We start from the raw sequence: 27,620 nt of genomic DNA on the forward strand, positions 1-27,620 counted from the left end.
GAGATTTACCTTTGTGGAGATTTAAGCCCTTGTTGCCAAAAGCAACTGAAAAACACTGTGTGTGATTTTTCTGAACTGCCGCAATTTTAGCTTAAATATGTTTCATAAAGTAACACAAAATACTTCACAGCTGATTTGTATAGCCCTGGCTAACTTGAGCCTAAACCACCAGGAAGCATGTTTTGAAAAATCAAGCCTTCTGAAACTAGACAGTAAAATCCCCAAATAGTCCCAGTCTAATAATTGGAAAGTATGTCAGATGAAATTCAGAATTTCTTAACATTGCACTGAAGTATAGTCAATTGAAGAAGATAACGGTTTTCTTAAGTAGAGTTATATTGATTAAAATTTCTATGCAGTATTACCCGTCCAAGTCAATCAAGACTTCGCATAATGCAGGTTTGAGAAGATTTAAATACTTAGAGAGGCTTCTAGGCACTCTCCTACACTGAGTGTATGATTTAGAAAGTGTACAGCACGGGGGGGGGGGATGTGCAGCCATGTTTGAGGACCTGCTTTATTCTACTACAGTAGTTCTCAAATTTCCTGATCTCAGGACATTTTCACACTCTTAAAATAGTTGGGAACTGCAAGAGCTTTTGTTTATGTAGCTTATGTTGATATTTACTGTTAGAAATTAAAACTGAGAAGTTTTAAAAGCATTTATTCGTTTATTTAAAAATATCAGTAAACCCATTATATGTTTACAAAAATAAAAATTTTTTTAAATTAATTTATTTTTGGCTGTGTTGGGTCTTCGTTGTTGCGCGCGAGCTTTCTCTAGTTGCGGTGAGTGGGGGCTACTCTTCGTTGCGGTGCTTGGGCCTCTCATTGCGGTGGCTTCTCGTTGCGGAGCACAGGCTCTAGGCGCGTGGGCTTCAGTAGTTGTGGTTCGTGGGCTCAGTAGTTGCGGCTCGCGGGCTCTAGGCACACAGGCTTCAGCAGTTGTGGCACGCGGGCTCAGTAGTTGTGGCTCGCGGGCTCTAGAGCACAGGCTCAGTAGTTGTGGTGCACGGGCTTAGTTGCTCCGCGGCATGTGGGATCTTCCCGGACCAGGGCTTGAACCTGTGTCCCCTGCATTGGCAGGTGGATTCTTAACCACTGTGCCACCAGGGAAGTCCCACAAAAATAAAATTTTTTCATGAAAAATAACTATATATTTCAAAACAAAGAAAAATTAGCCAGAGGAATGGTGTTATTTTGCAATTTTGCAAATCTTGTTAACGTCTAGTTTAGTAGAAGACATCCGCGTTCTTATATCTGCTTGTGCATCCAATCTGTTGTGATGTGTGGTGTTGGCTGAAGCATAGGAAGAAAGTCAAGTTTCACACAAATATGTAGTTGGAAAAAGGAGAAGTATTTCAGTAATTTTTAAAGATAGTTGTGTGTATTCTTCTTTGATTCTACACCAGTACTCTATAAGTGGTATTGTCTTCAGGGTTATTTGTATTGTGGAAATAGGAAACCATATCAATGAACTTTTCATACTCTTACATTAAAGTCTTTTCATCTGTGCAGTGCTTTGAATGGATCTTTTACCCATGTGTGATGTTACGCAGTTGTAACTTATTAAATGTTGGTTCCCTGAGTTTTACAGATCTTCCAAAATATTGATACATTTCATTGTATATTAACAAAAACCACATTTTAAAATATTCCTACTCATCAGAAGAGTCTTTAAGTATTGGAAAGCTGTCAAGCTCACAGGAGTGGAAATAGAATTTCCAAAATTCTGATTTGTGCTAGATAGCTTCAGTATTATCATAGGCAATATATACTGTCAGGTGTTTTCCTTGAAGTAGCAGGCTCGCTTGGTTCTTTTTGAGTGATTGTCTGCCAGGTACTCAAGTTAGACTAACAGTAGTTGGCCTGCCATTCTTTCAAATAAAAATTAGGTTGAGAAAGGCAGCTAGTTTAGCTTGCAACTCATATAGTTGCACAAATGCATTTCCTCGAGCATCCTTCGTTCTTGAGTATACTGTAGATGTGCCTTGTGCATACTTCCCATTTTGTCACTCAAAATATTAGCTTTCTGCTCAAGGGTCAAGAACTTAAAAAAACTGTGAGTGTGTCATGGTGACGAATACAATGAGTATTAGCGCAGTTTGGTGCTGCTGTCCAGGTTCGTGTTTATAAGGCATCAGCACCTTTACTGACCTTTGTTTCTGTATCACCAGTGCAGATAGTATTATTAGGAAAATAGCTTTGACTTCTCCACCCCCTGAAAGGGTGTCGCTAACCCCCAGGGGTCTGCAGACCACACTTAGGTGATCTAGACATGGAGCACCCTATTCCCTGTCCTTCCACTTGTCTTTTGAAACCCACCCCTTCCCTTTGTGCATATTAAGTTCCAGTCCAGTAGACTGTATTTTTTTTTCTCACCTCTTGATTTTAAGTTTTGCTTTTTCCCTCTACTTGAATGTTCTTGCCCCGTCATCTTTTCTTAAAATCTGTTTTTTTCCTTCATGTGCCAGTTCGTTTTTTTCTTCCGTGATTTCTGCTCTCAGATGGTAGCAATCTTTCCCTTTCTAAACTCTCCGTAACACTTAGTTTACCACTCCCTTCTGGCACATGTAGCTTATTTTAGAGAGTTTTTTTGTGGAATGGGGAATCGTCTGCTAATGGCAGGTGACTTAGGACCAGTGACTGTCTTATTCATCTTGCAGTACTTTCCAGTGCTTGAACTTAGTGAATTATTGCAGAGTGAGCGAAATAATTTCTTCTGCAAACATTTGGTTGCTACTACACACCAAGAATCGTTCTGAGCCCTCTGAATGCAGCTGTGGGCAAGGCTGACGTGTTCCTGCTCTCGTGGGGCTTACTTTCTGTTAAAAACTCAGTCACTCTGCCTTTGGAGAGCTTAAATTGACAGTGTGAGTAAATCCAGTGATTTCTGGTGCCTTAGGGATTTATTTAGGCTCGAGAAGCCTTTGAGAAACAGATCATTAAGTCAGAGTAACCGTTATCCATCCGTCTTAACTAATCAGTTAATTCAGTGAGAGAATTGCAGACATTAGGAGGAACTCTAAGGCTGCATAGAAGACTGAATTCACAGTCTTAATCTTTATATCCAAGTATTCTGTGCCATGGCCCGGAAACTCATGTTTCTTTTTTTTCAGGATTATATCTGGTCATATTAGTTACTAAATGAAGGAGAGAGGAGCCTTGAGGATAGAATGTCTGAAGATCCTGTGGCAGTGTTTTCTACATACAGCTTCTGTCATTTTTATGTTTATGTGGCTGGTGTGATTCTAGCAGAGATATGTTTAGTGTATATCTGTGTGAGAAAGGTTTCATTTTAAAGTTTGGGGCTTTTCGTTCCCTCTTTTTCTCTTTTAGGCGTTGACAAAGGATCCTCAGGATTACCCTGATAAAAAAAGCCTACCTCATGTACATGTTGCCCTCTGGATAAATTCTCAAGGAGGCAGAAAGGTGAAAGCTGGAGATACTGTGTCGTATGTCATCTGTCAGGTAAAACTGTCATAATAAATAAGATTTACACCAATTCCGAGCCCATAGTAAAATCCATCTCTCCATGGTGTCTTATTTAGTACTCTTCCAAATAATTGATGCTATAAAGAGAGGGTTTAGTCTTGGTTGGTTTTGCAGCATTTAAAAACATTAGTCAGGGGTATGACATTTTATTAAAATTTTTATAAAACATTTGAGACTAGTGTTTTGGTTGAGTGAAATTACTTTGGTGAGACAGGTATATAACAGTAGCTGCTGTTTCAATCTGAAATTAACTTGAATGAAAATGTCTACCAGTTTGCTTGTATATCCAGCAGTAGTCCTTTATCATTCCTTTTGCAGCAGTTTCCATTCTGAATATTATTCTACCAAAAGAGTAAATGCATTTTTCACTAGCCTGTTCAAATAATTACTTGAAAAAAATACGAAATGCATGGTTATGGAGAAAGGTGAGATGTCCTAAAAAGATACCTTATGAAGAAAACACAGATTATCTAACCAGCTCCTTTTTTTGGGGGGGGGGAGTGGAGGGGGCCTAGAACCCACCTCTTGTCTTCTCCCTGTTCCATGAGACACCTCTCAGGAACCTCTAGGTCTTCTGGAACAGTTTTAAACCACTGACCAGTTTATTTTGAGAGTAGCATGCCTCTAACAGTCAGGGATAGGGAGAAAGGGTAGAACAGAAGAGGGTTTTGGTTTTGTGGTTTTTTTTTTTTTGAAAGCACTTAACTCCAGTCCGAACAAAGGAGGGGTCTCATCCCTTCTCCCTGCTTAAAAAAAAAAGTCAGAGTCAAAGCCTCTATCCAAATTCTTTACAGTTACTATGGTGTGGTCTGTTTACCAAAAGGCATAATTCATCTCAACAAGACTGTTCTTTTTAATTAATTAAATATTGCTTTTTGTTATTACAGTAAAAAAAAAATTAGATAAGCCTTAAACTTCACTGCAATGTGATTGATCTTTGTCAAAGTACAGTCAATGTGTTTTGCAATCAGAGAGCCTTTTCAAAATGTAGAAGTCGTCTGCTAATATCTGCTTGGTACTGTAGATGATGTACATAACAAATGATTTAAGTACATGGACAGGAATCAGCACTTGACTCTGTCTCCCTCCTAGGGTTACCCTTGATTAAGAACTGTTACAGAAAGCCAATTCCTGCAGGAAAATATTTCCATAAATGTCTGACTCTCTCAAGCCCTTAATGTGCTTTGCATATTGCCTCTGACAAGTCTCATCTCAAAAAAACAATTTTCATATTATGCAAATAAAGATTTGGTAAATAGGCTAGGTTTTTTTTTTTTCACTTAGGTATTCACATACATGGAAAAGCTGTTAAGATTATTAATGACAGGAGCAGATGGCGACATACAACTTTGAAAAATTATATGGGTTTTCTGAAATAGCATCTAAAAATGAAATCAAGCCACAATTATGTTTTGGCTAAACCTGGAATGGAGACGTATGGTCCTATGATCAATGTATTTCAAAAGTCAAGCTTATATTCCTTGATGTCTGAATATTGAGGTCTTTTGATTTCTTCTTCTCGGGTCTTACTGATATAAGAAAAGCTCAAAATGCTGATGCTAAATCCAATTTGATGTATTTTCAACCCTTTTCCCATTCGACTGGTGCTGGGTGTTAACTTATTTGCTTGTTAAAAGAACAGTTCATGTTTCTTTTATTGATTTATTCTTCTCACTGTATCCCAAGAAAAGCTGTAGGACTTTAATTTGCCTTTGTCCCCCAGCAGTGGGACATGCCCACTTTCAGCATGTTTGCTAACCAAAGCTGCCTACTTCTTTTGCTTTTAAGCACTCAGGTTATTCTTCCTCTTTCCTAACACAATTATATTTTTAGAATATGTTTCTCAAAATGTATGATGACACATTTTTAGGAGAACTATTTACTGCTCTAAGCAAAGATGCCCTCGAAGAATAACCTATCTCCTAAACAGGTTCTTTTTTGTTTAGAATTTACATTTTGAATATAGTACTCTACTGATAACTTATTCAGACTATAAATTCAGGTGAATTCAGAGAGTAATGTTTGTGGTATGTAATTTATATTGTAGTTCATAGTCTTATTAAACCATGTGAATTATTTGCTGAGATCATAAATCAACTTCCACTTGTTGGTTAAGTTTTAAATCCTTAATTATTTAACTTTCATTGGACATAATTTTCATAAGGCATGCCTTTAACATAATTGTTTTAAGGGCCCCACTTGTCATCTGTTAAAACTTCTTTTCCATTGGTTTCCTACTAAAGATGACCGCATAGTTTTGAATGAATTGTCTGCATCTGGTTGTCTCTGTAAAGTATGTACTTTGAGAAGTTCACAAATTACTATATGGGCACTTCAAGGAAGACCAACATTGCTTCTCAGTCTATTTTTAAAGGTGTATGGGATGTGTTTTTGCATATACCATGGGTTTGAGAATTAGGTCTTTGAGGGATATATCTTATGTCACAGCCTAAATGTTTGCTAGGTTTGAGAATTAGGTCTTGCTAGGTTTGAGAATTAGGTCTTTGAGGGATATATCTTATGTTACAGCCTAAATGTTTTTCCAACGTAACACAGGAAAACCTGTCATCTTACCAATTCTTTTGAATTTAGTCATGTTTGAGCTCAGATGTTTTTACATACAATAAGAAATATGTTTGGGAAAAACTTTTTCAACTGAGAATATGCTTAGAACTTTTTCAACTGTTTTTTTACAGACATGAGAACATCTAATGATATATTGGAAAGTAACTCAAGGGCCGTTTTTAAAAAATAATACTTTGTCTCTACAAATTTCGTTTTTATTCTTTATTAAAAATTTCTAAACTCAACATTACTATAATCTTAAGGACAGACCAGTTTTTAAAAAAAACTACAATTCTATAAATCAGTCAGATTTCATGTGTTTGTTAAAAGGCAGTCTGAATATAGTTGTAGTGCCTAAAGACACTGCCCAAGGATTTTTCACACTCTTTTTGTCATTGGCTGTCAGCTTACTCTCATCTAACAAATCAAACTTCTAAAAAGGCAACAATTAAAGTTGATTAATTCTGCCTAATTTCTTTTACTGTATTGTGAACTCCTGAAAAATAATTATAAGCAAATCTTTTAATCTGAGGTTTGCTTCCTTTCTAGTTATTTCATTATATCTTAGCATAGGTAGAACCTAGTTGATAAACATCCCAGTTTGTTTCCATCAGGAGCCTAGCCAGAGAATAGAGGCCACTGCTTCCAGTTTGTGGTAAGACAACGGTATGAAAGGTTGCCTCTGCTTTGGGCTGGGCACTGAGCTGAGAAGGGACTGATTGTAGCAGGATTGAAAGAATAGGATTCACATTATAATAAGTTTTGCAGAGCAGCGGAGCACTGTGAATAGTTAAAATTTACGAATCTGAATAATAAATTCTGTTGTTGCAGACAAGAGGAAGAGTGGAGCGAGTTGTTGGATGTTGGTCCAGTAGAGTGATGGCTTTTTGATTCACAGATGATGATGACATCACCCACAGGACTGTATGTGGGCCAATTATATAGAGTTTCACAACTTTTATTTTTAGACAGTAAAGAGAAGAGGAAGGCCTTGAAAAGAGGCTCTCTGGCCCTTCTTCCTTTCCTTGAGGAAGAGCCGCGTAAACAGCACAAAATGGCACACCCTTCGTTCCAGTGGCCAAATATTTTGCTCCTAGAGCACTCTACTCCACCAAGGCGACTTTCTTAATTTTACTCTTACCTATTATATCTTGTACATAAGTTACTGCTCTTGGGTTTTGTGTACTGGTCTATTCCCCTTGCTCATTTGCTTCTCAGTGATACATGTAGCTCTCATTGAGAGATATTGCGCACGCACACACACTCCCTGTCTTTAAGATGATAATACAACTAGAATTCTTGCAAGGAGGGATTGAGTTAACATAATAAAAGGGTCACACATTTTTTTGTCATGACTCCTAAAAGGCCTTTGTTAGCAAGTCTTCCCTGTGTGTTTCTGTGATATGGCAGGTGGAATTGTTTAATCTAGTCATGCCATCTTGTTGGTTTCGAGTTTCAACAAAAAATAGAACACAACACATGCTGGATTTACATTCCTGGACAGTGGGCGAGTTGTTCTCCTTGATCTTCCTCCTGTTAGTTGCATATGAAATGTTCACCAATAGCTCAAAAGGACTTCTTGGTGTTTGGAATTGAATACATAAAATTTGAACTGTTGTCCAAAAGGATTTCGTGGTGTTTGGAATTGAATATATAAAATTTGAATTGTTGTCCCTCTCTTTGTCCAAGCAAGTACTTGTGATTGAATTTCTCACAATTTTACCTGTACCGTGTCCTCTTGTAGGATGGGTCAAACCTCACTGGGAGTCAAAGGGCCTATGCACCCGAGCAGCTGCAGAAGCAGGACAATTTAAGCATTGACACCCAGTACTACCTGGCCCAGCAGATCCACCCAGTCGTGGCTCGAATCTGTGAACCAATAGATGGAATTGATGCTGTTCTCATTGCAACGTGGTTAGGTAAGTGTCCAAACTCACATAGCCCCTTGCCCGGCAACAGCAGCCCGTGCGGTCATCCCTTACCCATCAGGAGCCCTGTTTAGAGGCACGGTACTATGTCAAGCACTTCTTTGTTTGTAGTTGAGCATTTATTTTTGTGGTTGTTTGGTTAATGTCTGTCTCCCCTCCTATATGAACCCCACAGGCTTGCTACCTCTGTAAGCACATGCCTGCTCTAGGGTAGGCGCTCTGTCAGCAGATGATGAGTGGGGAGAGAGAGAGGCGGCAAAAGAAGGGATAAGAGATTTTCGGCGCCCTCCTAGTCTCAGCATACATTGTTGTCGCTTTTTTTTTTTAATTTATTTATTTTTGGCTGCGTTGGGTCTTCATTGCTGTGTGCGAAGTTGCGGCGAGTAGGGGCTACTCTTCATTGCGGTGGCTTCTCTTGTGGAGCACGGGCTCTAGGCACATGGGCTTTAGTAGTTGCAGCACGTGGGCTCAGTAGTTGTGGCTTGCGGGCTCTAGAGCGCAGGCTCAGTAGTTGTGGCGCACAGGCTTAGTTGCTCTGTGGCATGTGGGATCTTCCTGGAGCAGGGCTCGAACCTGTGTCCCCTGCATTGGCAGGTGGATTCTTAACCACTGCGCCACCAGGGAAGTCCGTACATCATTGTCACTTTAATCAGTGAACTTCACTTAATAAGAAGATGCATTGTATCTTGATTATTGTTTCCTCTTGTCTCAGTCTCTAAATGTGTTTTTGTATGGAGTTAGAATACACAGCTTTTTTAACATTAAAACGTTTAACTTGTATTCAATTCCTTTCGAGTATCCTGCTCTCACTTTTAAAAATTCTTCTAAAACTGGACTCATTATCTTCTAGGAATTAGTTGATTCCTAATTTCTCATCACTCTGGAGGTGCCAGCCAACCCTGAAACCTCGTTGTTTCTCAGACTTTTTGCCAGGTCACCAGATTGTCATCTCTTGCTTAGAAATGTATTTCATAACCAGCCCTGATTTCCTTTCTAGATGACCAGCATGTTGAGAGTTACATTGCTTTAAGTTCTCTGCTCTCTATCCCATTGTACACAAAGATGAATATTTTTAGAATAAGTGCCTAATAACGTCCTTGGCTGGCTCCTCACTATCTATAAGTCCAGTTGCCACTGACATCTTACAGTCTCTGACTTCGGCAGTTATAGACTAACTTTCTAGCTCCAACCTGTATTTCTAGCCTGACTTCTTATTTAGTGTACTCCGGGTCCCCTAAATATGGCATTGTTTAATCTGTCCATGCTTCATGGAAAATTCTCCTCCTCTTCTCATTGAATAAGTCTGGCTTAAGACACGGGCTTTGGCATCATAGGGATCTGGGTTCAAACACTTGTTCTGTCGCTCACGCGCTCTGTGGCTTTGGCAAGCCTCTGAAGCTTGGTCTCAGCCTTGGTTTCTAGAGTTGCTCTGAGGGAGCGATTAGCGATACATGTGAGATGCTCTGCACAGGCCTGGGCAAGGGGAGTGCGCAGTGAACGCCTGTTGTGGCCACGCCCCAGCCCCCTGCCAGGCCTCTGCAGAAATATGTTCAAACTCCTCTCGTCCCTGGGATTTGCACGCAGTTAGCTCTCTGTGCGTTTATGGGCTGAGACTGGACAGATGAATCATCAAGTCACATACTTTCCACGCTGCCCCTGTTGAATATGTTTCTGAGCTCCTTCCCGCCAGTGGGTCCCCCCCGCCCCTGCCATCAGTGTCTGCTCTGGAAGTGGAAACTCATTTTTGACATTTGCCTAAGCAAAACATAATTAGGAAGATAAAATTCTGCTACCCAGATCATCATATAATGTATTCTCAAAGTTGAGTTGTATTTGATGATGTTTATAAATCCTCAGCTGGGAGGAGGGAGTGTAAGTGCACAATATTTTTTAGCTTCCTTCTTTTTTCTCTCCTATGCCTTGAGTGCGTACTCTATTGGAAACTGTAATAAGTACTTTGCATATGTTATCTCATTTAATCCTTTCAGTAACCCCATGAGGCTATGTTGTTTCCTTCATTTTACGGAGAAGAAAGCTGAGGCTTAGAGAGGTAACTAACTTGGTCTTGTCACATAGCTAGTGAGTGGCCGACCGTGGTTGGTCTGGGACCCAGCTCTGCGTGACTGCAAAGCTTGTGCTTGTAGCCACCACCTCTTCTTAGCTCTGGGAGGCTGTGACACATGCCCTCAGCCAGGAGTGCGGTGGCGTGGGTGTGAAGGCCCGGGAGCTTCATCTTTGTGCTTCCTGCTCGCCCCACTGCAAACCCCCAGCCCCGCTGACAGCCCTTCAGCAGAAGCATTTGTTTTTTAGAGTAGATCTTCCAGGTTTTCCGTTTGGATCATCAAGAGCCTGGTTCATAGGCTCACCATTGCCCTATTCCTTCTTTGGTTCTGAATTTTCCAGTGGCCCAGAGCCGAGGAGAGGTAGCTGGAACAAGCCTCATCTTGTGAGTGACATTTAACAGATAAGGGTGGAGCCTTGTATGTTCGGCAGAAGAGCTGTAGAGTAGAAGGCGGTGGAGCCTGGCTGGTAAACAGCCTGATGCCTGCTCAGATGTCTCAAGAGTGGCCATACCAGGAGGAGACCAGACTGATTTCGTTGGTTACAGGGTCATATTTAAGATCATTTTCATATCAATTAAACAGCAGGCAGATTGTGGCTGCTTAAAGACGAAACTTTCTCATCATTGTGACTGTCATATGAATCCAGTTTTCACAAATCATTTTCCAAGCCAGTAGCCTAGTGGACCCCATCTTCAGAGTGTTCTTGCTATTAGTGACCAGGCTCAGTCTACAGAGGGGACCCATCATGCTTGTGCGTGGTCTCAACACATCCCCATCTCTCCTACCCCATCACCTGAAAGCTCTCGGTGCCAGGTAGCCGCTTGGAGCTGCTGAAGGGCCTGTGTTTCTAGCTCTGAAGGAGCTGCTGCCACTCCCCTTTGTACCTTCTTTTTCTCGTTTTTGTCTTCTGCTGTTTGGCAGCAGTTTTTATGCTGAAGACATGTGAAGTTGTCATCATTGCGCAGTGTGCCTCCTCCCACCACAGCCCCAGCCGTCACGAACGGTATCCACATACCTATCTACATACGTGGTAAATCTCCTAGTCCTTTATCTCTCCCTCTTTCCTCATAGGAGGGTCCACAGTGATGAAGTGCAGAACAGCAAGTGCCAGTCACCATGAAGATCTGTAGAAAACATTGAAGCTTGCTGGGCAGATCTTTGCAGGCATTTGCCCCCTGCCCTATTTGGGAGCTGCATTTTTATCTGCGTCCTTTATTCCTCTACCCCAAGTGACAATTAGGGTGGCTGTTCTTCACTAGGGGATTTGAGGCCCCTGTTTTCAGTTCTCACTTAGCCTGTGCTTTGAGAGGAGAAGGGAGGAGATAGGGAAGTGGTGGGGAAGTAAGGGGAGGAGTGTTAGGGGTGCATGGTGTTTCTAAGAGGTGCAAGCTATAGGCACACAATTACTGTAATTTGTTTTTAAAGTTCTAAATCTGTTTTCTTTATATTAAAAAAAACTGCCGTTAGTGAACTGACACCGTTACATAAGTTGAAGTCTGCAAATGTATACATAAAATACAAGCCCTCCAACTGCCTAATCACAGACATAAACTAATTCTCTTGCCTTTAATGTAGTTTTTATCTTTGATTAATCAAATGTATGACAGTGTTGAAACTTCAGTGAAGTTCGCTACTTTGTCCTTTTAGCTGGTATAAAGAAATCAGGAATAATGGCATAATTTCATTTAGGAAAATTATTAAGTTCATGATTTTTTATTTTTAAGACTTTTGTGGAGAGCAACTATATTTTTCAACTACTTCTTTTTCTGTTGCTTTTATACTGCTTTCCTTGAAATGAAAGGCAAGCATCAAGTGTTGGTTTTATCCTGTGGCTTCACTTTGGAAATTCTCTATTTCTCCCCGTCAGGATACCTCCTGAAGTCTGTCTGGTGGCATGTTGCATGGCCAGGTGTTCTGTATGGGAAGGTCGTTTCAGTGAAAAGGAGAGAGGACAGTCTATTAAATGAGTGAATGAATAAGTCTGTTGTATTGAAAGAGAATAATTTGTTCTCCCTAATAACTAATGGTCCTCATTATCCCACAGTAAAATGTGTATCATTTTTCTGAAACCCATGCAAGATTATTGCTGTTGGGCTTAAATAAAGCTAAATTTTACTCTTTTCCATCTGTGAATAGAAAAAAATGTAGTATTACTCTTCTTGTACAATAGCCCTATGGGAAACATGGCCACTAAAACTTGGAACTCTCAGCTTTTGTTCTCCAGACTATAGGGTCTTTTTTTCTCTCTTGTTCTAATGAAAGCTCTCTATATTCTGTGGGTGAAATATTCACAGTATGCTCCAACATCCAAATAGTCTTCTGTACCTAGCAAAACAGGCTGGGGATTAGAATATTCTAAAGTTCATTCCTGAATTTCATCTTTTAATAAATGTATATTTTATGCATAACTACTTAAAATTATATAATATTTTTCCTCCGATGAGGAATGATTTGTACAATAACTGTCAAATACCTTTCTTCATGGTCAGTGATAAAATTTCAGGCATTTGCCTATCAGGGCAGTTTTTTCATTGGTCCTGAGAAATTATTGATGTTTGAAGAACATGAGAATTTAAAATTTAATCTGTGAAAGTAGTGCTTAGAACAAGACAGCACACTTAACCCAGTGTGTTCCTGAGTTAGATTGGGAAGTAAAAATCCCCCCTTTTAAAAAATGGCCCATACCACCCACCTTACAGAAGGTACTTTTTGTCAGTAGACAGGGTACCGTGATGTCTTCTAAGAAATTAAGTGCAGCAGCGGGCCACGCCATATTTGGGGGTGCCTTTGGTAGACCCGGGGAGATATACCTACAAAAGGTGGTGGGGTGGCGGTGGGGGAAAAGCACAGGTGGTTGGGAGTGGAATGATGCCACCAGCAAGTGCCTCAGGCATTACTTTGTTGATCAAGACTTTGCCTTTTTTCATGATGCAGCTCTCAGAAGAATGTACGTACATGACCAGCATTTCCAAACCTTAAATATTTTCTATGGCATAATTCATAGTAAAATTTCAGAAGTAAGGTCACACCAAATGCAGTGTAGGATAGTAAGTCTTCTCAGCAGGTAAGAACCGCCCCTTCCAGGCTGGAGCGCCGTTCCAAGCGCGTTATCAAATGGCTCATGCTCCCAGCCTACTTAGTCCCAACCTACTTATGCATCCATGGAACAGATGAATGTTGAAGACCTGCTGTGCTCAGCAGTGTAATGGGTGCTGTGAGGGATACGAAGTTGAGTCAGCCATGGCTCCTTTACTCACATCACAGCCCAGCCTGTTGAGTCGATTTCCCTGTTGCGGGGAAGTCTAGTGGACAGCACAAGTACATGTCCCCAAAGAGGTAAAATAAAGGAGTTTCAGTGTTTGGGGGAAACAGAGACCACTTCTAGCTGGGGCCACCCGGGAAGAGTTTATAAAAATGGAGGCGTTTGAGGCATTGTGGGCATGTGCCTTGCAGAGGCCAGTGTGGAGTCGGGAGTGGCTGCCTGTCCCCGCCTCCCACTTGTCCTTCCAGCCCAGTGATAAGCAGCAGGGCCCCGACTTCCAGGGGTAGCCCAGGCCATCCCAGCTGCTCTTCAGGGCACACGAGGGAATTCACAGAGAGCCTCATGAAGGGTATCCATTGCACTGCCTTGCACCGCAGTCCCTATAAGGCGAGCACATGGTGCTTGTTTCTGTGTCACTGGCTCGCTGTGCTGAGGGCCTGAGGTAGTGCTGCTCGTTTGACGCAGGCACACTTCTAAGAACTTGGAGCCACACCAGAGCATGTTTAGAATAATTGCTTTGTGTAGTGATTTCTAACTCTGACTTTGTAAAGCTTGGAGTTTCCAAAGGAAAATGGGGATTTCTCAAATTATTTAAGTTAGATCAATTTTTTAAAAATTTAACTTTATTGAGGAATAATTAGCAAACATAATTCTATGTACGTATGTATGTATGTATGTACGCACGCATGCATGCCACGCTGTGCGGCTTTTGGGATCTTAGTTCCCCGACCAGGGATGGAACCCGGGGTCCCAGCAGTGGAAGTGCTGAGTCCTAACCACTGGGCCACCAGGGAATTCCCTAATTGTATGCTTTTAAAGTGTACAACGTGATGATTTGATACACGTTTATACTGTAGAATGATTACCAAGATCGAGATAATTAACACATCCATCACCACACATAGTTAGCTCTTTTGGGGCAGGGGAAGTGTGGTAAGAATGCTTAAGATCTACTTGCAGGAACTTTCAAGTATACAATATTGTATTATTAATTATAGATCAAATATTTTAGGATCATCATATTAAGCATACTAAAATGACGTCAAGATTGTGTAGCCTATAGAAAAATGGATAAGACGTAACAAATGAAAAGCTGAATACAGCATTGTGCACAGATACTTAAACTATGTTAAATGTATACATATGAATAAGACAGAAATGAGTAAAGGTGGTGAATATTATGTTCCTCCTTGGTGAAAAAATATAAATACTCTTAATCCTAAAAATAAGACAGTTTTTACAAAATCAGAAGGGAAAAAAAACGGGGTTTGTTTCTTTTTTTATCTACCAACATAGCTGGAGAGGAGAGGCCTTTGTGTAAGAGAAGCGATCTTGATCTATTGTTTTATTTGTGTTATTTTATTTTCCATATATTTTTTCAGCATAAAGTTACTGTGTTTTCTCAGGTCTAAAAATAAGGTTTTTTTCCTGTTCAGAGGTACAGGTTTCATTAAGTTAAAATTCACGTTCAGGGCTGTCATCAAGGGCATTACAAATAATCACATGCGGTTATGAGAGTGCTCTCCAGCAGAATTTTTTCTTTTCATCAAGATTTTGGGAGTTATCTTTTGCAGGACAGTAAGACTCTTGGGAGTTTATTTAACCCAAAGGTTTGGATATTATTTCTTTTAAAATACTCAGAAAATTTCCATTTATCTTATGGAGAGGTTTGTTGTTGGTGGAAGGCAGCTTCAATTGTTTGCCACTTGTATAGTCAGTTGTTTATCATTAAATTAGATCCTGCAGTATTTTAAACTTTTTTGTTATGGAAAATTCCAAACATGTGCAATAGTAGAGAGAACTATGTAAGAAAACCCCAGATGCTCATCATCCAGCTTCAGCCATGTGCAACTGTGGCCAATGTTACTCCTCTTCTTCACCTCCTCTGATGATTTTGAAGTGAATTCTAGACAACATATCATTTTATCTTTAAATATTTCATTTTGCATTGCTAAAAGACAAGGTTTCCCCCTTTTCAGCATAACTACAATATTACCACTAGGAAAAAAACTCCATAATTCCTTCATTTCATCACATAACCAATAAATGTATTTCCCCAATCGTATTGTGAATGCATTTTTTCTTTTAAAAAGAAGCTCCTTCTTTGAATTGGAATCCAATCAGAGTCCATATGATAGTTAATCTTCTCTATTTTTTTTTCTTTTTTTTTTTTTGGATCCTTGCAATTTATTTAAGGAAACTGGTGATTTTTGTCATGTGGAATGTCCCTTATTCTGGAGTTTGCCAATTGCATCCTAGTGGTATCCTTTAACACATCCCTCTGTCCCATCTATTTCCTGTAAAATGGTAGTTAGATCTAAAGAGCTGCCCATATTTCAGTCCAGTTTATTTTAGTTTTTGCTAATCCGACTTCCTAGGTAATGGTGTGTACATCTGTGAGGAGGTACATAATGTCTGGTTGCAATCTAACACATTTTGAAACAAACTCAGAGATATATCATGAGAGATACTTAGTACTTACTTTTCCTACCTTCTTCAGTGTGAATTTTCTTTTTCTTTAATTGAAATATAGTTGATGTACAATATTATGTTAGTTCTAGGTGTACTGTATAGTGATTTGACATTTGCAAACATTATGAGATGATCACCACAGTCAGTCTAATAACCCTCTGTCCCCATACAAAGTTATTACAGTATTATTGACCATATTCGTTATGCTGTATATTACATCCCCATGATTTATTTATTATATAACTGGAGCTTTCTACCTCTTAATCCCCTTTGCCTATCCCCTCCCCACCTGACTCCCTCTCCCTTTTGGCAGTCACCCATTTGCTCTCTGTATCTGTGACTCTGTTTTCCTTTTGTTTTGGCTTTTAGATTCCACATATAGTGAGATCATGTGGTATTCGTCTTTCTCTGACTTATTTCACTTGGCATAATACCCTCTAGATCCATCCATGTCAAAAATGGCAAGCTTTCAATTTTTTATGGCTAAGTAATATTCGTGTGTGTGTGTGTGTACACCACATCATCTTTATCCATTCATCTATTGATGTGCCCTTAGGTCGCTTCTATATCTTGGCTGTTGTAAATAATGTTGCAGTGAACATTGCAGTACATGCATCTTTTTGAGTTAGTGTTTTGTTTTTTCCTGGTGAACACCCAGAAGCGAAACTGTATGGATCGTATGGCAGTTCTAGTTTTAATTTTTTGAGGAACCTCAATACTGTTTTCTATAGTGGTTGTAAAAACGTAGAATCCCACCAACAGTGCACAAGGGTTCCCTTTACTCTACATCCTTGATAACACTTGTTACTTGTCTTCTTGATGATAGCCATTCTGACAGGTGTGAGGCAATATCTCACTGTGGTTTTGATTTGCATTTCCCTGATGATTAGTGAAGTTGAGCATCTTTTCATGTGCCTGTTGGCCATCTGTTGGTCTTCTTTGGAGAAATGTCTATTCACGTTCTCTGCCCATTTTTCTAATCAGGTTGTTTGTTTTTTTGGTGTTGAGTTGTATGAGTTCTTTGTATATTTTGGATATTAACTCCTTATCGGATATGTTATTTGCAGATATCTTCTCCCATTTAAGTGGGCTGCCTTTTCATTTTGTTGATAGTTTCTTTCCCTGTGCAAATGCTTTTTAGTTTGATGTGGTCCTGTTTGTTTATTTTTGCTTTTGTTTCCCTTGCCTGAGAAGACATATCCAGAAAAATATTGCTAAGACCAATGTCAAAGAATGTACTTATGTTTTTTCTGGGAGTTCTATGGTTTCAGGTCTTACATTTAAGTCTTTAATCCATTTTGAATTTATTTTTGTATATGGCATGAGAAATCAGTATGAATTTCTTGTATAACATACATACAGAAAAGTATGCAAAAGCCTAACTGAACAGCTTGAGGAATTTTCCTGAAGTAAACACATACCAGTGTAGTCAGTCCTGAGCTCAAGAAACAATATATTACTACATTCTCAGAAGCTCCCTCGTATTTCCTTCTAGAAATTATCCTCCATGCCCCACCAGAAAATTACTATCATGACTTCTAACATCATAGATGAGGTTTTCTTATATTTCGATGCTGTATAAATTATGTCTTTACTCTTTATGTCTGGCTACTTTGGTTCAATATGTTTGTGAGATGGGTCCATGTGGTCGTACTTCATTTCTGTCTAGTATGAATATACCACACTGTGTGACTTACCTACCTATGGGTTCTTTCCACTCTGGGTGGTTATGAATAGTGCTGCTTTGGGTATTCTTGCACATGTCTTTTGTTGAACAATTGTATATATTTCTGTTGGGTATATACTTAGATGGAGAACTGCTAGGTCATAGGGGACATGTATGTTCAGCTTTAGTAGATACTACCAATTTTCCAAAGTGGTCCTACTAGTTTAGACCCGCTACTAGCAGCGTTTGAGTGCTCGACGTTCTTACCAATACTTGGTGTTTCCTCTCTTCTTCATTTTATGTGGTGGCATAATGTTGTGGTTTTAATTTGTGTTTCTTCGATGACTAATAAAGTTTAGCACGTGTTCTTATGCTTATTGGCCATTTGAATATCTTCTTTTGTGAGCTGTCCAAGTCTTTTTGTGCTTTCCTGTTGAGTTGTCTTTTCCTTATTGATTTACAGGCATTCCTTTTATATTCTAAATGAGTTCTTTGGAAATATATATCACGAACATCTTCTATTTGGAATGTTTTTAATATATATCACAAACATCTATTTGGGATGTTTTTGTTTTCAAGTATAATTTACGTACCATGAAATGTACAGTGTTAAGAGTAGCATGCAAACAGTTTATCAAAACAATATTTCCATTGCCTAGAGAGTTCCCTTGTACTCTCCCCAGTCTATACCCTCCCCCTCACAAAAGCAGCCACTCATCTGATTTCTAGGACCATAGTTTAGTTTTGCCTATGCTAGAATTTTATATAAATAATCTCCTCTGGTATATACTTTTTGTGTTCAGCTTCTTTCACTTAGCATATATTTGAGATTCATCCATCTTGTTGCATGTCAGTATTCTGTCTTTTTCATTGCAGAGTAGTATTCCATGGTAGATTATACCAGTTTGTTTATTCATCCTCCTGTTGATGGACATCAGATTGTTTCTAATTTATGGTTATTATGAATAAAGCTGCTATGAACTTTCTTATACAAGGCTTTTTATGGATGTAACAGTCACCTTTTAAAAATTCATTAAATATTTTTTCTTTAATCCTACTAAGTTTTCAGTTTGTGTATTGTTCTCTAAGAAGTCCAGCTATATGAAAGCTTGGATTCGTGGAAAGGATTCATTTCCTAGAAGAAATTTTTAGAAAAAAATATTCACAGTAGGACTTCATTAATTAGCTTCCCTAGTAGTTTAAGTGATTCATATTACAGACAACTGCTTGGGAATACCAGTTACTCTACTCATTTGGAGTTTCATTCATATGGATTTTTCCCTCTTCCCCAGTTGTATGAACACATGTAATTGACTCTACTGTAGTTATTTGCAGTTGCACTAATAGAGACCTTGTCTTTTGGAGGAAGAAGATTATTTAGTCAAATGCATCAGCCTCTAAACCTAATGCTTTGAGTTTGAAGTATTTTAAATACCCCTTGGAAATGGAGGCAAGTGAACATTCTAAAAACAGATAGTTTACAATTGTTAGAAAATACAGTGGTAAAAAAAATAATTCTGTGCTAAGTGTTACATTGGAGGTATGTGTGATAAGAATGTGGCGATCTTCAGTATAAAACGGCACTGCTGAACTCATCCCCTTCAGTGCCTGTGATGTTACTTTCTATAAATACTTCTTGAAACATGAGAGCTTTGATCCTGTTGCCAAAATAATGTGAGATCCTATAAGTTTTCTAATTATAAATGACAGTATTTCAATTTCGTTCCGCTGCCCCTCTGTCCTGTCTCATCGTTGTTGCCCTCCCCCACCCCCCCCCCCCCCCCCCCACTGCAGCCCAAGCAAAACGGTGTGGCTGGGTCACAACAAGCCACAGGATTGAATTAAAGTGCACATCATTTCCACTCCTGCTCTTCCCCCACGTAACTGGTGCCAAGCCCAAGGAGGCTGTTCCTCCTTTTACCCTGTGCTGGACCAAATGATTGAAGTCATCTGTCAAAAGCTAGTCTAGTAGAAGTGGAAGATCTCTTTTCAGCTGGGGCATAAAGTTTGTTTCTTTAGGCCAGTTGTTCAGAGAAAGCTCTCGTTAGAAGAGATAAGGAACTTGGAATTCAGTTTTGTATCTCTTGCTCGCTCAAAGACTACTGTGATTACTTACTGTATGGTGTGCAGTTTAATATTGATTATGCACTGTATATGCATGTATGGAAACTGTGATTATAAAGATTTTGCTTTAATGTCATTTCTGACAATAGTGCTTCATTTTGGAGGGACAGTAACTATGAATGGAGTTCTATGTAGCAGCTGTTTTGTACATTTTAAAATTCAGAATCTACCTCTAGGTGGCAGCACCAGATACTTTTTCCCTGTTGTTTCGCTCCAGCCTTAACGAGTTATGGTTTAAGCAGTAAAAGTTTTGTAAGTTTCCCGAAACTTCGAAATAAGCTGCTTATCGCCAATTTTGTGCGGATTTGGAAAAATTAATTTATATGTTGAATAAGTTTGGGGTTTAAGCATGGATTTTGACCTTAAAAAAGGATTCCAGCAGCAATGATCCATACTTTTTAACATGACTAATTAATTATATGTTTTCTTAAAAAGATTTAACTTAGTCCTCTGTGATTTGCCTGTTGAACTTACAATTGTCCTCCCAAGAAAATCACTTTTTTGTGAAATTTTTGTATCCAAGTAACTTCTTGTACAAGGATCGTTATATACCTAATATTTTAAGGTAATTACACCGTCTTCTCCCTTTATATTTAAAAAATTTACCATTGACTTATGGCCAAGAGTTCTGAGGTGAAGTCCCTTCTCTTGAAAAAAAATCAGCTTGTGAATAAATCTGAAGTAATTAGGTAGGCCATTTGTTTTTGTTACTGCCACGGGCAGATAAGGATTGTGGAAATGGACATTTAAAGTAGGCATTTCATAAGGCCTGATAATTTTTCATAACTCTTGGTCACTTGCTGGGCTTTTCTCCGTAAGTAGCAAGGCAGCCCATGTCCAGTTGTGGTGTGCTCAGCAGGCAGGCCTCCCCAAGCCTCAGGTGCACTCAGTGGGCATGGCTGGTGGGGAGGCCTAGAAAGAGATTTCATTGCTTCCTTGTTAGAGCCCATCCAGTTTTGTCTATGTGCAAAGCCAGCTTTGTTTTGTTCCTTGATATTTAGGTTGTGAAAGAAGCTTGTCTTTCAGAAAACACTTATTATTTTTCTTTTTCCTTAACTTTTTGAATAGTATTGGCCTGGGGAATTGATGAATAATTATACCATCAGAGAAAAGGTGGAGCTGCTTTCTCATAATCGTGAATAAAGCAAGACATTATGTGAATACAGTTGGATTCACAGCTAGAGGTTCAGGAATTTGCAGCAGTTGCCTTTCACTACAGAGAAGAAATGGCACCATTCAGAGGCGTGGGCGTGGTCTCTCTTATTCCTCTGCCCCTCCTTGTCTTTAAATGAGAGGGTGTATATTCCCCCACACTTCACTAACTTGCTGTTGCTCTTAAGCTATAGGTAACTTGTAAGATAAAAATGTATAGTGAGTCTTGGGGCCAAGTGACCTATGTTACAGTAACCAAGAACAGTTTTTCAATTTGTTTTGAATGTGTAGTCTTTGTTTTTATTATACACTATCATGTTGGGAAATACTCACTTTGATTAATTACTACAAAGAGCAGCTATTAACTTGCTGTGCAACATGAACGTGCGTTTCATATATTTTTCCAAATGTGTAATTTTGAATGAATATTAAATGATGGATTAAATGATGTTCATCCACTATTTTTTCATTCACGTGGCATTTATTGGGTGCTTACCAGTGATAGGCACCATTGAAAACGATTTGTCCCTAACATCCGATTTAAACTTCAGAAGTGCATGGTGGTGGTAGTAGCTCCATCTTGCAGGTGAGAAAACCAAGACTCAAAGTCTCAGTCTTTTCATTCTTTGTTCAGCACCTTTCCACTGTGTCAGTCAGCCCTAAGTCTTTTATAATTAAAGAGATGCCACTTGACAGTTGACCAGATAGGATTTAGGATCTTGTCACTGAATTCTGAATACATCTGTTAGATTATCTAACTATGCAAGCTGTTGATAGAGTTACAATAATTTTTAGGTGTTTTTGGTATTTGAACTTTTTTGCTTAGTGACTGTTTTATATTACTTATTTACCTTTGTACTAAAACAAATGATAGCTTTCTTTAGATTACTCAGAAGCCTAGAATTCTTTGGGATTGCTAAGGAATGCTTTCAAGGAAATGTTATAAGATATAGTGTGGAATAATTATCTTTAAGTGTAAATCCAAATAGTACATTTTGACATATGTGCTTTGGTCAAAGGCAAGTTAAATTGGTTGGCCTTACAATCATTTCTTTTCTCAAATAGTTTGGGGAAACAAGATAGTGTAAACTATGCATCGATTGATTTCTTGTGTTGTTTTGATTGAAATATAGAAGGTATATTTGGCTTCAGTATTGTCGGGGACATTTTGGCCTATAGAATTTGTAGATTCATTGTTTTTGCACATATTTTAAATTCCTGAATTCAGAACACCAAAAAAACCATGTTGAGTTTTGACTCAGATGCTGCTACTGAATTTTAACCACTGAATTAGATTGCAACCTACATGCTGTTAACTACTGAGCCAAGATGGAATCGACCACTGCATTGAGATCAGGGTTAGCAGTGGTGTCTGCACTTGAAGCAGTTGTAATAGCAGTGAACTTGTTTTCCGTAATGGGATTTTTATTCTCTATTTTCAGTTTTAATGGTGATACTTTGATTTTAGGAGATTTTAACAGTGCACATTTTTTTGAGATTTTCATCGTAACTTTAAGAAAATAGTAAAACCATCCTATAGAAGTAGTTGCTTCCAAACGCAAATGTCCAGTGGAATGTTTCTGCATTGTTTTGGTGCAGTTTACTTGTTTTGTTTATAATCTCCTTAAAAGAAGAAGTCATTTGTCTTGGTGATATGAGCCTCTATCTTGAGTTCAAATGGTTGTGTAGTATGTGCATGAATTTGAAGTAATTCTTTTCTGATTTCTCTTCTTTGGAGTATTTTTGGAGAAGGGAATTTAAATAATTGTACCTTTCTGAATTTATTTTTTCTTTAACCTTAATAGGACTTGACCCCACCCAATTTAGAGTTCATCATTATCACAAAGATGAAGAGAATGATGCTCTCCTTGGTGGCCCAGCACAGCTCACGGATGAAGAGAAATACAGGGACTGTGAAAGGTTCAAATGTCCATGCCCTATATGTGGAACCGAGAATATTTATGATAGTGTCTTCGATGGTTCGGTTAGTTGCTTTTGTTTCTTTTGTTTGTTTGTTTGTTTTGTGAGTGAACTAGTATAAAGTCCATTTTCTCTCTACTATGTGTATAAAAAGGAAAAAGAAAACACAGGTTTTTATGTGTTTAAAGAATTTTAGCATCATATGAATTCTGCCTTCACAACTTACTTATTTCTGCTTGAAACCTCTTAATAGAGTATGCTTGAGTATTGTTTTTGGCTTCCTAGAATGCTTGGCCTTGGTTTTTTAAATGGAATCTCTTGAAAATTCTGAATTATCTTAAAGTATTTTTATTGTAATTCCTTAATTAGTAACCTGTATTTCTCCACTCCCAGCCCAATTTATTAAGACTTAGAGCAGTATTTTCCTTTATCTTAAATCAAGTTAATGGGAACTAAGTGTTTTTGAAAAGTTTTTGTTTATCTTTACACATCCCACTTGCCTCCTTTTTGACAAAGGTACTCTGATTATCTTTTCTGCTGTCTTTGCATATCAGGCATTAAAAAAGTCACAGGGAGACATTTCTCTAAAGAAGTACTGCCAAAAAATGTATCATTGACCTTGGATCAGAACTTGAAACTTGGCCAATCTACTTGATTCCACTGCAGTGTTATACATGTACTAGCCATTGGCAAATGAGTAGGCCGCAGAACCATGTAAAACCTTGAAACTGAAAGAAAATATGTCCTTTATCTAAATTAAAAGTAATTATTTTAAGTTAATTTGGACAAACAGCAGATGTTTTGCATTTTTTTGAATCAAAACAAAGCAGTCTTTGGAAGCAAGTGCAAGGAAGAGGCAGACACAGATCAGCAATACTTGCTAAATCCTTGAGTTTTGCTTCATTACAGCTGTAAATAAGATAGTTAATTGCATGGAGGCTTGACGACTTGCAGATGGGCTAACTGTGGAAGAGCCGATGTCAAGCTCTAAAATCTCTTCCACCTGGAATTGCTTCGTGTGGCGGGGTAGGGTTATGTACCAGATTGGAGCAGGAAACCAAGATGTTTAAGTATCAAGAAGGAAAACAAATGCTCCAGAAACCCCAACAGTTTTCCTGTATATTACATTTGCTTTGTCTTTGTTTAAAACAAAACAAAACGTTTTCTCCAACTACTAATAGTTCATTTTTTCAAATTTTTACTCCTCCTCTCTCCCCTCCCCCAAATACATTTCATTTGTTGGGGGGCAGTGGTTATAGAAATTTTAGATTTGCTAAGCTAACAATAAGTGATCACTTTGTGGTGTAACACTTAATTTTTAGACTTTATTCTTAAAATTAAGTTGGCAATATGGAGCAAACTGTTGTCATTAACGCTCTTGCTTTGTCTTGGAATGAATTAAGTGCAAATTTAAATTATTGATCAGTATCTCTAGGAAGGATGTTTATTTCCAATAATGCGACTTCACTGGTATTTTCAGAGGGGAAACTATTTTATCCATAGTCTGTCATGTATTGAATGTAAAAAAAGTAATTTCAGGGTTTTCCCTTTGGCTTTGTACTCCATTATGATGGTGGCAAGAGTAGAAGGTATGTGGTGACTGAGGGGATCTTTTGGAGGAAAATGGTTGAGAAAATAAGGTTAAAAACTTACCAATAAGATGTAAGAGGGAGGAGATATGGGGATATATGTATATGTACAGCTGATAAACTTTGTTATACAACAGAAACTAACACACCATTGTAAAGCAATTATACTCCAATAAAGATGTCAAAAAAAAAAACTTACCAATAAAATGAATTTAAAATATTGTACACCAGGACAGCATGTAAGTTTTTAAGCACAAGAAACCTTTTGTAACCTTTTGTGTACTTGTCTGTCTTGACTTCTGTAGGGAACCGATATGGAGCCCAGCTTGTATCGTTGCAGTAACATCGATTGTAAGGCTTCGCCTCTGACCTTTATGGTACAGCTGAGCAACAAATTGATCATGGACATTAGACGTTGCATTAAAAAATACTACGAAGTAAGTATCCATAATGAGTGTCTTACATATGCAACTTACTTAGGTTTGGTACTTGTTTTAAAATAAAATGATACGGTTTTTGTATGAAACTGTACAATTTTGAAAAGACGGAGGAAAATGATTTGATTTTTCTGTTGGGCATTTCATCTCATTAATGAGCAGTATTTTTAGTAATGAAGTTTTTGCTTTTAAGGAAAAATGAGAATGTAATCAGGAAGTGTTTTAGTTTATTGCTGCCTAAATAAAATGAAGTTAAATGGTCACTCAGATCTTCGATCAGAGGAGGAAAAATCAATATCACCTGTCTTTGGCAACTAGAGCCGTAAAATCATGTGTGGTGATTTTATTTCTTTTTTACTTTTTTAAAACTTTTTATTTTATATTGGAGTATAGTTGATTAACAATGTTGTGATAGTTTCAGGTGTACAGCAAAGTGATTCAGTTATACATATACATATATCTATTCTTTTTCAAATTCTTTTCCCATTTAGGTTGTTACATAATATTGAGCAGGGTTCCCTGTGCTATACAGTAGGTCCTTATTGTTTATCCATTTTAAATACAGCAGTGTGTACATGTCAATCCCGAACTCCCTAACTATCCCTTCCCGTGTGGTGATTTTAATAAACTGCCAACTAGCTAACACTTTGTGTTTATGTGGTAATCTAAACCATTTCATAGCTTAGTTTTCCAAAGAAATCAGAATAAACATCTTTTAAATTTCTATGCTTTTGTCTAGCATTTTAAAGAAGAATGTCTAATTTTTATAAGTATATAGTAAAAATTCCAGAACAGTGAGTGAGCTGTCTGCATTAGAAAGAAGGCTCCTTTCAAAGTTTTTGTTTTGGTTTTTAACACATTTCATATGAATTAGTTTTTCTCTCTTCAAAAGTTAAAATTAAAAGAAAAAAACACCACATTTCCCATTTGATTTTTCTTAGTGTTTCATTATGTCATTTGTCATCTAAACAAAATTTCTGTTACTTGGAAGTTCACTGTAACTTAGGTAAAGAGGTTATGCTGGCAAGGCATTTCCCAAAAAATGCTCTGGTTCTATTAGGTAAGACTCTTGACTTTGATCAATATCATCCTATAATTTCTACTTATATGTTAGTTAACATATAACATAGCATTATCTTCTTTAAAATCGAACTCATTAAATGAAAATCAAGTATTGGATCATTAGGATGAAGAGTAAACGCATAGAGTTCTAGTCTTGTGATTTTGGAGTAGAATAATTTGTATTTGTCAAGAAAAAAGAACCAAGTAGGTTTGTCTGAAGATATTTTTAAAATAATAATTATGGCTACATTTTGGGAAATCTGAAACATTTTAGTGAATAATCCAGTCCTGTACTTAATGAACAGTTGGATGGGAATAAAGGTTATCTGTGGGTTCACATTCCGCAGTAGATGAAATGTTCAGCACGTGAAATGTTAGGCCTTTATTTAGCATGAAGAGTCCAAATCAAAACTATTCAGCTCGTTTACAGACCTCATTGAGCAGAGCATGATTCTTGACTCTTGGGAAGAATTCTGAGTTTTCTCTCTGTGTTTAGTCTATCAAAATCTTCACCATGGAAATGTTAATACTAGAAGAAGCTCATCTATTTCCTTCTCTAAGAACGGGCAATCTGTTTTGACTAAGTTGAGAATAGGCAGAAAAAATGATCTTCTGAATAGCTAGAAATATGCCCTAACTGAAAGATTGATTTCTAACTGTGTGTGTGTGGTGTGGTGGTCGTGGTTATATAAGTATTTTTCAAGCTAAATAACCTAGTTTTAGGCGTCCAGACATTTAACCCAAGGTTTCTATAGCATTTGTTTTAATTGTCTACCAACCATCTCACTAACAGCAAGTTAGTTTTCCTGTCGTTAACTGCCCACTTGATTGACTTTCTTAAGGAATTTCTAATTAAAATACCCAAATGTCATTCCTACAGTTGAAGAATGATATGATTGTCCTCAAAATTAAGAACTTGTTTCTCTACTTTCTGTCCTTAGGCATATGTGATTGTCTGGGAGAGAAAGAAATCCATTATTCGTTCTTTTCATGGCCCCATGATGAACAAATGTTTCAAATATTCTCAAGATCAGAGCTTTTATACAGAAAGCTCATGCACCTCCAAGTTATACTTTATTGGTAGAGTGTTCTCTTTCTTCCTGACCCCAGACTTAAGTGAACTTTGCCAGTGGAGGGATATGGTGTTGAGTTTCTTTTGTTATCGTGCCTCAAGTGATCCTGATTACAGTTAGTTCAGTGTGATATACCAGCTGGAGATTAATACACCAAGTGTACTGGAGATAAGGATGTTGGTACTAAGTACTGAGATTAAGTGACTGTTCTCTGAAGCTAATGACCAAAAGAGTTCCCTCCTATTCTGCAAGTTAAAAAATGCTCCCCACTGGACATAAAGTTGTTAGTGGACTGAGAACAAGAGTCTCCATATTTTTTTCATTTTAGTTTTAGAATCACTGCAGGGAAGAACAACCTACGTTGAGAAAGGAGGCATCTCCATAAGGAGGGAGCTTTTGTAAGACAGTGGAGGAGTATAAGGTACTTGACCAAACACTGTAACCTGCCAAGGAACACAGTTCTAGATCACCAAGAAATCTGGCTGTCAAGAACAAAAGGGCCAAAGTTTAGGGTAACAAAGTATAGTTCTTAATCACTCTTCAAAAAATATACCACATCTTCTGTTATAGTCTGTGGTGAATAAATAGCGCTGGCTGAATAAATGTGATGCAGCAAACATTAAAATTTTTATATATCTGAGAATCAGTCTGTATCATAGTGTTTTAATATTGGCTCCTTTAATAGCAGGGGAAATGCTTTTTTCTCTCACCATATAGCAATGATTGTATCCTTCGGATTCTTGTTTCATAGAACATTTAAATTTCTGTATACATAGAAATACAAGAAGCACCAAGCAAGGATATTTCAAGTA

At 38.1% G+C, this 27,620-nt stretch overlaps 1 protein-coding gene across 1 annotated transcript in view; it reads left to right on the forward strand.

Annotated features, from left to right (window-relative positions):
* POLA1 (DNA polymerase alpha 1, catalytic subunit) overlaps positions 1-27,620 on the forward strand; it is a 291,963-nt gene that overhangs the window by 124,511 nt on the left and 139,832 nt on the right. The window contains exons 31-34 of the mRNA XM_036840342.1: positions 3,340-3,471; positions 7,805-7,979; positions 22,533-22,711; positions 24,542-24,673. Coding sequence (XP_036696237.1) covers positions 3,340-3,471; positions 7,805-7,979; positions 22,533-22,711; positions 24,542-24,673 — 618 coding nt within the window. The remainder of the gene's footprint in view (positions 1-3,339; positions 3,472-7,804; positions 7,980-22,532; positions 22,712-24,541; positions 24,674-27,620) is intronic.

Source organism: Balaenoptera musculus, chromosome X (genome assembly GCF_009873245.2).
Source record: "Balaenoptera musculus isolate JJ_BM4_2016_0621 chromosome X, mBalMus1.pri.v3, whole genome shotgun sequence".
NCBI classification, from domain to species: domain Eukaryota; kingdom Metazoa; phylum Chordata; class Mammalia; order Artiodactyla; family Balaenopteridae; genus Balaenoptera; species Balaenoptera musculus.